This window comes from Megalobrama amblycephala, linkage group LG15 (assembly GCF_018812025.1).
Source record: "Megalobrama amblycephala isolate DHTTF-2021 linkage group LG15, ASM1881202v1, whole genome shotgun sequence".
In the NCBI taxonomy this organism is placed as follows: domain Eukaryota; kingdom Metazoa; phylum Chordata; class Actinopteri; order Cypriniformes; family Xenocyprididae; genus Megalobrama; species Megalobrama amblycephala.
The window spans coordinates 19,786,755-19,798,748 of NC_063058.1; the positions used below are offsets into that span (position 1 = coordinate 19,786,755).

General features: G+C 36.1%; 2 protein-coding genes across 3 annotated transcripts; both read right to left on the minus strand.

Moving 5' to 3' along the window:
• Window positions 1-520: 520 nt before the first annotated feature.
• Window positions 521-4,430, minus strand: actr6 (actin related protein 6). The gene is made up of 11 exons (XM_048158119.1): window positions 4,184-4,430; window positions 3,979-4,096; window positions 3,831-3,899; window positions 3,631-3,754; window positions 3,413-3,548; window positions 3,275-3,331; window positions 3,100-3,198; window positions 1,476-1,554; window positions 1,218-1,389; window positions 982-1,120; window positions 521-903 (listed from the first exon to the last, which is right to left on the minus strand). The coding sequence occupies exons 1-11, from the start codon at window positions 4,249-4,251 to the stop codon at window positions 774-776; spliced, it is 1,191 nt and encodes a 396-aa protein (XP_048014076.1). The 5' UTR covers window positions 4,252-4,430; the 3' UTR covers window positions 521-773.
• Window positions 4,431-4,511: 81 nt separating this feature from the next.
• On the minus strand, window positions 4,512-11,772 carry gtse1 (G-2 and S-phase expressed 1). 2 transcript variants are annotated; one of them, XM_048158118.1, is made up of 12 exons: window positions 11,566-11,772; window positions 11,261-11,315; window positions 10,960-11,017; window positions 9,174-9,810; window positions 8,926-9,087; window positions 8,091-8,232; window positions 7,094-7,489; window positions 6,204-6,273; window positions 5,912-6,124; window positions 5,516-5,801; window positions 5,313-5,435; window positions 4,512-4,854 (listed from the first exon to the last, which is right to left on the minus strand). In XM_048158118.1, the coding sequence occupies exons 2-12, from the start codon at window positions 11,280-11,282 to the stop codon at window positions 4,759-4,761; spliced, it is 2,205 nt and encodes a 734-aa protein (XP_048014075.1). In that variant the 5' UTR covers window positions 11,283-11,315; window positions 11,566-11,772; the 3' UTR covers window positions 4,512-4,758. The 2 variants fall into 2 exon arrangements, with proteins under 2 accessions (XP_048014075.1, XP_048014074.1); XM_048158117.1 differs by having other exon boundaries at window positions 11,261-11,318.
• Between the last annotated feature and the right edge of the window lie 222 nt (window positions 11,773-11,994).

The following is an 11,994-nucleotide window of genomic DNA, read 5'->3' on the forward strand; positions in this document are numbered from 1 at the left end:
AAGAAATACATTTTAAAAAAGTAAATAAAGCCAACAACGAAAAAAAAAAAAAAAATCAGCAATAAGCAGATATGAGTGAACATCTTTGTGTGATCAGGCTCATTCCACACTGCATTTGTGCCATAGTACCAAGCCTTCATTTACGTGTAGAAATTTTCAGATTTATGCTGAAATTACTGATTTTATTTGCCAATTTCTATAAAAATGCTCTCTATTGCAGTCATATTGAGCCCAAACACCATGAATGTGAATTTATTTTTTAACGCCTTCAGAACAACCGAATCAAACCAAGGATTTTTTTTTTTTGTGTGTGTGTGTGCGCGTGTATAAACTGATAATGTACAAAAAGTCACTAAATTTTATGCAACGGAGATGAAGGGAACCATGTTCTAACTAAGGAAAAGTCCCTTGGGGTCACCCTGACCCCAAACAGTACATCAGGGTTAATGACTAAAGATGTACTTCATAATGTAAATTATTAGGATAGTGAAACAGGTTAAATACATTTTCGTACCAAGAGTCAAGAGTAAAAAAAGAAGTTTTATTTCTACAGCTCACATTATTTTAATATGTACACAATAAGAAAAGTCTTTGCAAAAAAAAAAAAAATTATACAGGAACACAATACATATTTTTACATTCAAAGTCAAAGAGCCTATTGACTACAGAGTAATATTGAATGTAATTTACAGTTGCCAATATACAGCTTAGTTTTAATACAAAACATGTGCAATGTTCAAATTTCCTGTACCAAAAGATCATTCATATGCAGGTCAAATATCAAACTTTTCTTCACATACATAATGTCCATTTTCCTCATAATCGTCTCGCGTGACCACCATCTCTTCAAAGTCAGGGTTTTCGGCCAATAACTTTCCTCCTTCCCATGGGTAGCAAATAGGACTGAGAACAAAAGATAAATATTCAGCAACAATACCCAAACAAAATGTCAATCATTCTTTCAGAACTCTCAAAACATACTTCTGTGGCAGAACGACAGACACTTCATATTCTACAGGAGCGAGTGCACGGACTTCTTTGTAAACCCGATCTCTGAATCCAGGGAACAAGGTGTTGCCGCCAGTAAGAACAATGTTCTTATAGAAGTGGGGCTGCATCTCTGGACATAAAAAGTAGGCATTTATCAGAGTACTTTCAATGAAATAACATTTTAAACCACAAATACATCTAAAGAGATGAAGCCAGATGAAATCTACCTTCCGGCATGTTGTTAATGGAGTTGACCAAAGCCTCAGGTATGCCCATCTCCTGAATGCCGATGTCAGAGGGGTGAAAGAGCATCTCTGGGACTGCAAACCTCTCATTGGTGAGTCGCAAAATCTGCTCCCCAGTCTTATATTTGCCTGTAAAATTCATTTCCTCTCGAGGCTGAAGCGCAAAGAAAAAAAAATGCTGTATAAGTAAAAGACAAAGTTGTACTGTTGAATTTTTTCATAGTATGCCAAATTGCTTACCTTGCAAAATCCCTTTTTGATAGAGCTGAAATCTGGCAGCACATAGTCTCTCATAACCGTATTATCTTCTCCTTTCAATCTGTCAAATCATCAGAATTATTTATATTAAATATACACTGACTAGTGTCTAAAAGTTTGGGGTTGGCAAGATTTTTTTTAATGTTTTTGAAAGACATCTCTTCTATTCAACAAGGCTGTATTTATTTGATCAAAAATACAGTAAAAACAGTAATATTGTGAAATAGCATGGGCGTACGGGACACCCCCGCAGTGCGTGGATTCACCTATTTACTATGTAGCCTTTGCTTTTTTTAGAACTGAACTCAATTGACTATAAAGATGAAAATAAAGCATCCAAGTGAAGCCAAAAAATGCAATCAGAAGATCATATTTTTAGTGCTAAATTACCACAAAAGGGGGAAAATATCACCGTTGTTTCCATCGCCCGTTTGTAAAGTAAAGCCAAGACAACAGCAAGCCTTGACGCACTGCATTACTGTTAGCAGAAGTGTGTCATTAACTGAGATAAATAAATATGTTTGGTCTTTGCTGAGACATTGTTATTATTATTATTATTATATTTTGCACAAACATATTTACCCCATCGCCAGCTCTGCTAATGGTCTAATGACTGAAGTTCTTCTCCAAATGTAGCCTAGCCAGTAAGTCTAATCCATAGTCAAGTTATTTCTTTATTCTTTCACTGTAAATACATGAATTTAGGCCTATATCATTTGATTCACTGATCGAAATTATTGAGAATTTGCGGCCGAAACAGCAATTTTTGTTTTCGATCTAAATAGTTTTGGAGGGCTGAAATCGTTCACCGAAACGATTTTGTATTTTCAAGATCAATCTTTTTCAGTCTGTTTTTCTCTGTTGATGCGTAAACAATTTCACTAAAATTTGTAGCGCGCACCCATCCAATAATAACAATAAACTCTTCTTTAATATAAAAAAAAGTCTTTCTCAAGTTTTAAATTCTGTCGAAAACAATTTTAAAAAGATAATTGATTTTTAATCTCACAATTCTGACTTCTTTTCTCAGAATTTAGAGATATAATGTCAAGGGGCAGCGGTATGCCACTGTGAAATAGTATTGTAATTTAAAATAACTTTCCTATTTTAAATGTATTATAAAATGTAATGTATTCCTTCAATCAAAGATGAATTTTCAGCATCATTACTCCAGTCTTCAGTGTCACATGATCCTTCAGAAATCATTCTGATTTGCTGCTCAAGAAACATTTCTTATTATTATTATCAATGTTGAAAACAGTTGTGCTGCTTAATATTATTGTGGAAAATTAAAATGTATTTACTGTCTTTGATCAATGTAATGTATCCTTGATGAATAATACATCAACTTATATATATTAGTGCTGTCAAATTGATTAATCGCATCTAACAAGTTTGTTTACATAATATGAGTGTGTATATCTATATCTATCTATATATATATATATATATATATATATATTATACATACATACACACACACACACATTATGTAAACAAACTTTTATGTTATATGCGATTAATCGATTTGACAGCACTAATATATATGTAATTTGCTAATGCAATAAATTGCTAATTTGTTATGATCAAGTTGATGCAAACTTACTGTGCAATATCCATGTCCTTGTAGAAATCTTGAGACACGTAACACACATCCTCCTTGACCTGATTGATCACATGGGTCTCATCCATCACATGCAGCTGCCTTTAAGACAAAGACTGACAAGTTCAAAGAGAAACACCACCAAAGAATTATTTTCATCAAATGGCAGCAAGCCTACCTGTATGAAATGATCTCCTTCAAATGGTTGGTGAGCAGCTTTCCTCCTACATTCATTCTAGGAAGTGCACAGAGATTCATAAAATGTTCAGTGTTTCTATGACTTTATAAAATGATTTTAGGCTAATGAGCCGCTCACCTGCAGATTCCTTCTTTCATCTTTCTTCCCCTGCAATAAGGAACGATGTGTGTGAAGGAGAAGCCGCTGTCCACCACAATGCAACACAGCTCAGAGTTTTTCTCATGGAAGTATCGATGAGCACTCAAAGATCCAGCTGAAAACAAAATTACATCTTCAGATTTATGGAATCCTCGTACATAATCTAAGTAGGCTGCATCCTAGTACACTATACTTGCCATTAATTCTGAGGGCGGACTGGAACTGATATTCTTCAAATAAAATCTCATTCATGGATTCTTGAATTGAGGTGAAGTTGAAGTACGGTTCTGTTATCACAATGTTGGTATCAGCAAAGTCCACCTGCAAATATTTTGTGTAATTTCTCATACTCTACATTTATGAAACAGAAATGTGATGTTTGTAATCATTCAAGTACCTTAAACATCTCCTTTCCAAACAAATGATCCCAGACTTTGCGCTGCACATCCCAGTTCACAAGATACCCCTGATATAGATGCAGAAGAGATGAAGTAAGACATTTATATAGAATGCAGTGAAGTTTATAATTCATATTGAGGCGGTACCTTTTGAAACGGGAGGATGTAGAAGAGTCCGGACGGGTCTTTGATTTCATCCAGCTGATTGGCAGTGAAAGTTTTCAACCTGGAGGTCTTCGAACGGAATTGGCAATTTGGGATAACACTAATGGAAAAAAGATTCGGTATTTAGCTTAACATAACTACTACCACATAATATAGCAAAATGAAATGCATAATAAAAGCACTGTACCTGACTTTCTCATGACTATAACCGATTTTGGCGAAGTACGCGCCATTATCCAGTACGAGCGTTGACATTGTTACATCTCAGTTAAGCAGACGGACTGGTTTAAATCACAAGATGAGATTGATAAATTATGAAGCAAACTGCATTTACTTTAGTAGTCTAAATAAACTTTGAATCGGCTAAATGGTCATGCTGCTCAATGGGCTTCTTATTCTATACTTCATATGTTAAAAATCTGAGAACAGAGAATGCATACCGCCCCCTACTGTATGGGAGTTTGTTTGTGTGCAGTGGTAACACTGAAATTATACTACTAACAAGAACGACAACATTGTAAATTTAACATTTATTTGTACCTTTTGGAGGAAATACAACTTTCATTTCTAAAAAATACTGCAGATCACCATAATTACATACAATTATGTAGGACAGACAACACATAAAAAGAAGGTCACAATCAAAGTGTAATAAAGCACAGCAGCATCCAAGCTCCCTCATTAGATTGATTTCTTCAGTATTTGAAATGCTCCAGTTAATATTTTTTCTTGGCACAGTTCACAGTTAATTCTGTTGGTCCTCTAAAAAGACAAGTCGATCAGTGGAGCAGCGTTCTCCGTATTTTCTTTCTTGTCCTCTGGACTCCACTTTATAAGAGGCGAACTCAGGTCAATTAACTGGAGGATAAATTAATATATCATTTAAATAAACAGTATAAATAGTTGAATAATGCAAGCAATATAAGAATGTACACTACAGTTCAAAAGCTTGGAGTTTTATACTTTTATTCAGCAAGGACAAGTAAGATTGTAACATTTATAATGTTCCATTTCTAATAATTTCAGCCATTTAGAACTTTCTATTCATCAAAGAAAAATTTAGAACATGGTTTCCACAAAGTTGTTTTCAACATTGATAATAATAAGAAATGTTTTTTGAGCAGCAAATCAGCATATTAGAATGATTTCTGAAGGATCATGTGACACTGAAGACTGGAGTAATGATGCTAAAAATTCAGCTTGTAACTAAATAAATGCAGCCTTGATGAGCATAAGAGACTTCTTTCAAAAAAAAAATTTTACCGACCCCAAACTTTTGAACAATATTGTGTATAATACATCAAATGTCCTCTCACCTGTCCTCCCCAGGGCTTTGCAGAGGAGGTCTTGATCAGGTCTGGGGTGTTGGAAAGATCAATAAGCATCTTCTCTGACAGCTGAAGTGCTAGTGCTGGTGCAGGTGCGTCCACGAGCAAAACCTACAATTGCATAATTTTCAGAACTTTTGATTTTTTAACACATTTTATCTAAAAATCCATTCAAATTGAGTTTATTTTACCTCTTTAACATCCTCTTTGTTCTTCAGTAGGTGGTGTTTTTGTGTGTCCACTGTGTTTGGAAGTGTTGGGGGTTTCATGTCGACCTGAGGAGGCTCTGGATCATGTGCCGAAGGCTCAGAGGGATTCTCCACAACTGCTGGCTCACAGACAGGAGGTCCTTCAGGCTCATCCTCCAAATTAAAGACCAGGGAGCAGGGCTGGAGGTCAGATGGAGGGCAGGTCTCCTCATTTGACACTGAGGTTTGCTTATCTTCCCGTTTCTCACTTTCCTTCATGTTTTCTGGGCTGTATAGATAGACAGTTTGGTTTCTACTTATACAGAGATTGAGACAAGCTATAGAATAACTGAGATCCACTAAGTATCTTAGAGGCAGTTTAATGGCCAAAAGTAGTACCTTGGATGAGCGGCCCCTTGGCTGGAGGTCGAAGAGCGCTCTGCGACCTGGGAAGGTTTACTCAGGCGTGACACGCTCTTGGGTGTGAGAGCAGGGATGCCAGAGATACGGCGGTTGACAGGGGTGGGAAGAGCTGAGGGCCTCCGTAGTTTACTGCCCATAGCCAAGGGCGTCAGGAGGCCCGCTGGGGGACCGACTAGATTATCAGGAATACTACAAAGACATGTATACAAAGAGTTAAGAGAATCCTTCAAAAGAACTGGAATGTTCTGAGAAAATAGTACTATATTACCTCTCCACACTGCATGAAGACAATAATTTCTTTGGCTTCATGATACGAGGGACGTCAGGTGAGGAGGAAACTATAAAATCATTAGAAGTTAGCATGACTTAATGCAATAATGTCCTGGTTAAATATCACATTTCACATTAAAATTAAAAGTCCTTGTCCTCTTTGTAGGACAATTAAGATGTTTTTGCATTGTAAGATGTTCTGCATTTTCATTAAATTTCTATATTTAAATAGTAACATTAAATAATTATTGCCTTAAGTAAATTATGCTAAATACAGAATATATTATGTATATATAATGTGAAATAATAAAAGTTTATTAAGAATTAATTAAAAAGTATTCATTATAAACAGATATATTGGGTATTCATGCAGCATTTTTTTCCTCAAAACATAAAATTTTTTCCGTTTAAAATATTTTTACCCTTAATTTTGTGAATGGGAGAATTTGTGGATAAATTGTTATGTCTCAAAGCAAAAAATCTTAACACTTTACAATATGGTTTCATTTGTTAACATTTTTTAGCTACATTAGTTAACATGAACTAACAATAAAACAATTCTACAGCATTTAATCTTAATATGTTAATCTCAACATTTACCAATTCATATTTAAGATCAACAGTTGTATATTTTAACATTAATTCAATGTAAACTAACATGGACACAAACATTTTTATTAACTAACATTAAGAACGGTTAAAAATGGCAGTAAACTTATTGTTCATTGTTAGTTAATTCATGAATTAATATTAACAAATGAGACCTTGTTGTAAAGCGTTACCATTTTTTTTTTTTGATTTTGGTGTGCAACATGATATGCTCTTGACAGGTTGAACGAGGTTCATCCTAATAGCTCATATGCATTATCATGACCATTTTTTCCTCACCCTCAGATTTGCGAACTCCCCTCAGGTAGTTTGTGGGTGTTGGCACCACTGGGACCCTGAGTTTAGGGTTTCCCCTTACAGCACTTCCAATCTTAGCATTAGATGCAGGGATGCTGGATGTAGTGGTCTTTTCAGCAGTAGACTTTGCTGGGGTCTTAAGCTGTGGAGGTGGAAATGGGTCCGTTCTCTTAATGGGTGTAGCTTTGACAGGCCTGGGGAGAAGTTCAGATGCTCTCCTTCCCTGCGTAGAAATGGAGGTCCGCCTGCTGACAGGGGGCTCTGGGTTTCTGCTAACAACAGAGGATTTGCGGCTAGAGCTCGGCAACCTGCTCACACTGCTGTGTGAACGAGCACTGATGCTGTTAGTGCTGGAGTTCAAGGATGAATTGAGTTTGGCTGGTGAGAGAAGGAGTTTATTTAAGTTAATAACCAGCAGATGGCAGTAGATACCCAAGTAGCTTTCAGGTGCATGACTTGTAATTTAAAATTAAATTAAAATTAAAATTAAATCAAAATCATCCACATTTTCTTATCAAAAATACATCTTCATAACAATTCAATATATATTATTATTTTCAATCATAAGAAAAAATGAAAATAAATAAATACTTTTAAATGTCTCAATTGAATTTAGGCATAACATCATTATAATGACAAATGGATACTCATTTTAAAGGATTAGTTCACCCAAAAATGAAAATTTGTGGTTGAACCACTGTAGTCACATGGACTATTTTAACGATGTCTTTACTACCTTTCTGGGCGTTGAAAATGGTAATAATGTAGAAGTCTAGGGGATGTCAGAGAACTCTCGGATTTCATCAAAAATATCTTAAATTGTGTTCTGAAGATGAATGAAGGTCTTACGGATGTGGAACGTCACAAGGGTGAGAAATTAATGACATTATTTTCATTTTTGGGTGAACTAACCCAATTATTAGTGTTATTAAAAACTATAAGTAAGCATTAGATGATGGTAAAAGGTAGGAAAAGTCACCTTTGCTTCCTGGAGAGATAGTTAGACTAGAGTTAATGCTGGACACAGAAGACGACGAGGACGAGGTGTTTCTCCTCCTGTCCACAACTCTAGAGTTCTGAAGTGAAGGAGCTTTAAGAGCAGATGGAGCTCGCAATTCTGTCTGAATGATATTGAAAAATGTTTAAATATAAATACCTTTAATCTGTATTGTCAACCAATTACCAAAATCGTGCATCCTCCTAAATTAGTGGTAAATTACACTAAATGACAAAACAAGCCTATTGTGCATTTTAAAAACAATGTGCAATACTTTTTAAAAGTCTGGGGTTTGAAAAGATTTTCTTAAAGAAATTAATACTTTTATTCACAAAGGACACATTAAATTGATCAAAAGTGACAGTTGAGACATTTATAATGCTACAAAAGATCTCGATTTCAAATAAAAGCAGTTCTTTTGAAAAAGCCATTCATCAAAGAGTCCTTAAAAAATAAGTCCACATAAATATTAAAGGTGTCATATGATGCTTTTTAATGTTTTCCTTTTCCCACAAAGCAATTTACTATCAGAGAACACTGATCCAGACCTGCTTATTACCACCGCACACATCCACGTCACAATGTGAGATATTAGCGTAATGCCACTTAAAGGCGTACAGAAAGAGAGAAGACGAGGCTTCAGTGAATTGAAGTGTGTTGTCATCATGTCGCAGAGACGCTGTGTGTTTGGATGCGAAAGCAAAACCACTTTTGCTTTCAGAGGTTTAGATTTATTTCTAAAGCTATTCCTGAGCGGTACAACCCAAAAGTTTGCTTGAAGAATAAAACAGCATACAATGACGACAGGTCCTTTTACCTTGTTCCGGGTCGGAATGCTGCTTCTTCCTGGCAAACTAGTGTTTAAGGAGGAATCGCTGACATCAGAAGCAACACTGGTGGTATCAGAGAGAAGGTCTTCAGAAGAACCAGCTCTGCTTGTGTTTCTACTGCAGGGACTGCGCTTCAGACCAAAATTACCCTGAAAGACATTGATAAATGTCAAAATAAATCTTGTATGTCAAACAGTAACAGTGTATAAACAAATTGAGATTAAAGTGTTTATACTTTGCTGGGAGGAGGAAGCCTTGTTTTAGTGGCCGGTGGCAGTTTTGTGCAGGAGGAAAGTCGTGAGTTCCCATGGGCTGTGGGTTTGCTGGGTAACACCCCACTACTAGCCACAAGGGCTTTGCCTCTGGCAGCCATCTTAGGCTGCGTCACAGCCGGCCTGACTGGACTCGACGTACTGAGACGTGGCTTGCCAAACCCGGCTGTCCCGTTAGCCTTCAGCATTCGTTTCTGAATGGCGGGGGGAAGCTGCTTCATAGGGCTGTCCTGCACAAGAAAGGTCTCTCTTTTGATGGGACTCAGAACATCAGCTGGCTTGCTGAACATGCTCAGTTTGACTGTTGTGTCCTCCTCGAACGTCTCCGTTTCCTCAGCTTGGCAAGAGGACACTACGCTGCTCTCGGCTACAGAGTCAGTGATGGTTTGCTCGAGGTGGCTGACGAGCAGATGAGCTTCTTTGCAGATTTCATCAAACTTCTCTCCTGTGAGTGGGCTCCAGCTAGGCTCTTCTCCTAAAGACGGACCGCTGCTCAAACTGTCCTTCACGTGAATCTCCACTCCATGAGAAATGCATTTCTCTTTATGACCGACCGGACCCACGAAGACCTCATCCTCAACATCATAATCTCCTTTAGAGCTATGAGAGAACATTTGACATTGAAATGCATTGCCTGAACTGACCTGTTATTTTAGTATTAAAGGGTTAGTTCACCCAAAAATGAAAATAATGTCATTTATTACTCACCCTCATGCCGTTCCACACCCATAAGACCTTCATTCATCTTCGGAACGCAAATTAAGATATTTTAGTTGAAATCCGATGGCTCAGTGAGGCCTGCGTAGCCAGCAATGACATTTCCTCACTCAAGATCCATTAATGTACTAAAAACATATTTAAATCAGTTCATGTGAGTTCAGTGGTTCAATATTAATATTATAAAGCGACGAGAATATTTTTGGTGCGCCAAAAAAACTAAATAACGACTTATATAGTGATGGCCGATTTCAAAACACTGCTTCATGAAGCTTCGGAGCGTTATGAATCAGCGTGTCGAATCAGCGGTTCGGAGCGCCAAAGTCACGTGATTTCAGCAGTTTGGTGGTTTGACACGCGATCCGAATCATGATTCGATACACTGATTCATAACGCTCCGAAGCTTCCTGAAGCAGTGTTTTGAAATCGGCCATCACTATATAAGTCGTTATTTTGTTTTTTTGGCGCACCAAAAATATTCTCATCGCTTTATAACATTAATATTGAACCACTGTACTCACATGAACTGATTTAAATATGTTTTTAATACATTAATGGATCTTGAGAGAGGAAATGTCATTGCTGGCTATGCAGGCCTCACTGAGCCATCGGATTTCAACAAAAATATCTTAATTTGTGTTCTGAAGATGAACAAAGGTCTTACAAGTGTGGAACGGCATGATTTTGAGTAATAAATGACATTATTTTCATTTTTGGGTGAACTAACCCTTTAATACTAATTATAGTATTCATTAATTTTGTTGAAGTGACTGAAAATATGACAATAAAAGCTTTCTTTTTAATATCAAGGTCAAGTTTTAGTAATTTTGTTATGTGCTTTTGTCATTTTTATTAGTTTTTTCTTTTATATTTCTTTTCAGCTTTTTTTCATTTCAGTTTTAGCAACTTTAGTGCTTAAATGTATTATAACTTATTTTTAAGTTTAAGTTATTTTAGCTTTGTTTCAATTACCAAAATATATTTAGTTAATAACAACACTTGCTTTAAACGTATTGAACATTGAAAACAAACCTCGCAGGTGACAATGAAACGTCAAAGTCAAATTTCTCCTCAGCCAGTGAAACAAAATCTAGAAGTAAAAAACACACACACAAAAACTCTTTTAACTGATAAAATACGTTAAATATGTTCCAATATGCCAGTGTTTATTGTCTTTGCTTGTTATGCTACACTTACAAAAGTACAAATACTGTGGTGTTTTTGACATGTACCATGGTACTGTTTTTTTTTTTTTTGCTGGCAAGTACCATGATACCACAACAGTTCATTTTTGTAAGGTTAGACATATTGTGATCAGATAAAACATCATTACCACTGTGCGTGAGTGATGCCATCTTCAGCCAGGAACACAAATGAAGGCCAAAGTCCTGCTAACATCAGTTTACAGTTAATATGGTTCCACTTTTTGATGTTTGAAACACCAACAAGTACATTTTAACCCAAATGCAGTTTAAAATACTCGAAATAAAACGAACATTACTCAATAAAACGAGCCCTTTTTATCTTATAACCAACACATAAACATAACAGAAGTCATGGATTCATACGGTTTAATCACCGATCCTATTTTAATCTTAAAAACAGATGATAAACACTTACTACAACCAAAATACTTACTGTTTTTTTCCGCTCTGGTGATATATTTATTAATCGTAGTGTTGTCTGTTCACAATAAATAACTAGCACTAGCGAATAGCGATCTGTTTTCACATTTCAAATTTCGTGGCCAGTCTGATTTCGAAGATCACGTGACGCGAATCCTGCGACAGGATTGGTGGAGCACGTTTCCGGAACGCAGCAGTCGTCATGTTGACGTTGAGCAGTGCGCAGGACAAAATCAATTTAAAATGGGGATGACTATGTTTATACTATTATTTTTTTTACTTGAATAAGTCACTAACAAACATATAAAGCTAGTAGTTCATGTATATTTAAATATGAATAAAAATATATATGAACCAATGGCACATTGACGCTATTATATAATGTGATAATGCTCATATAAATGTGTAGCGTATATATTTCGAATTAAAACCAATGATTAGG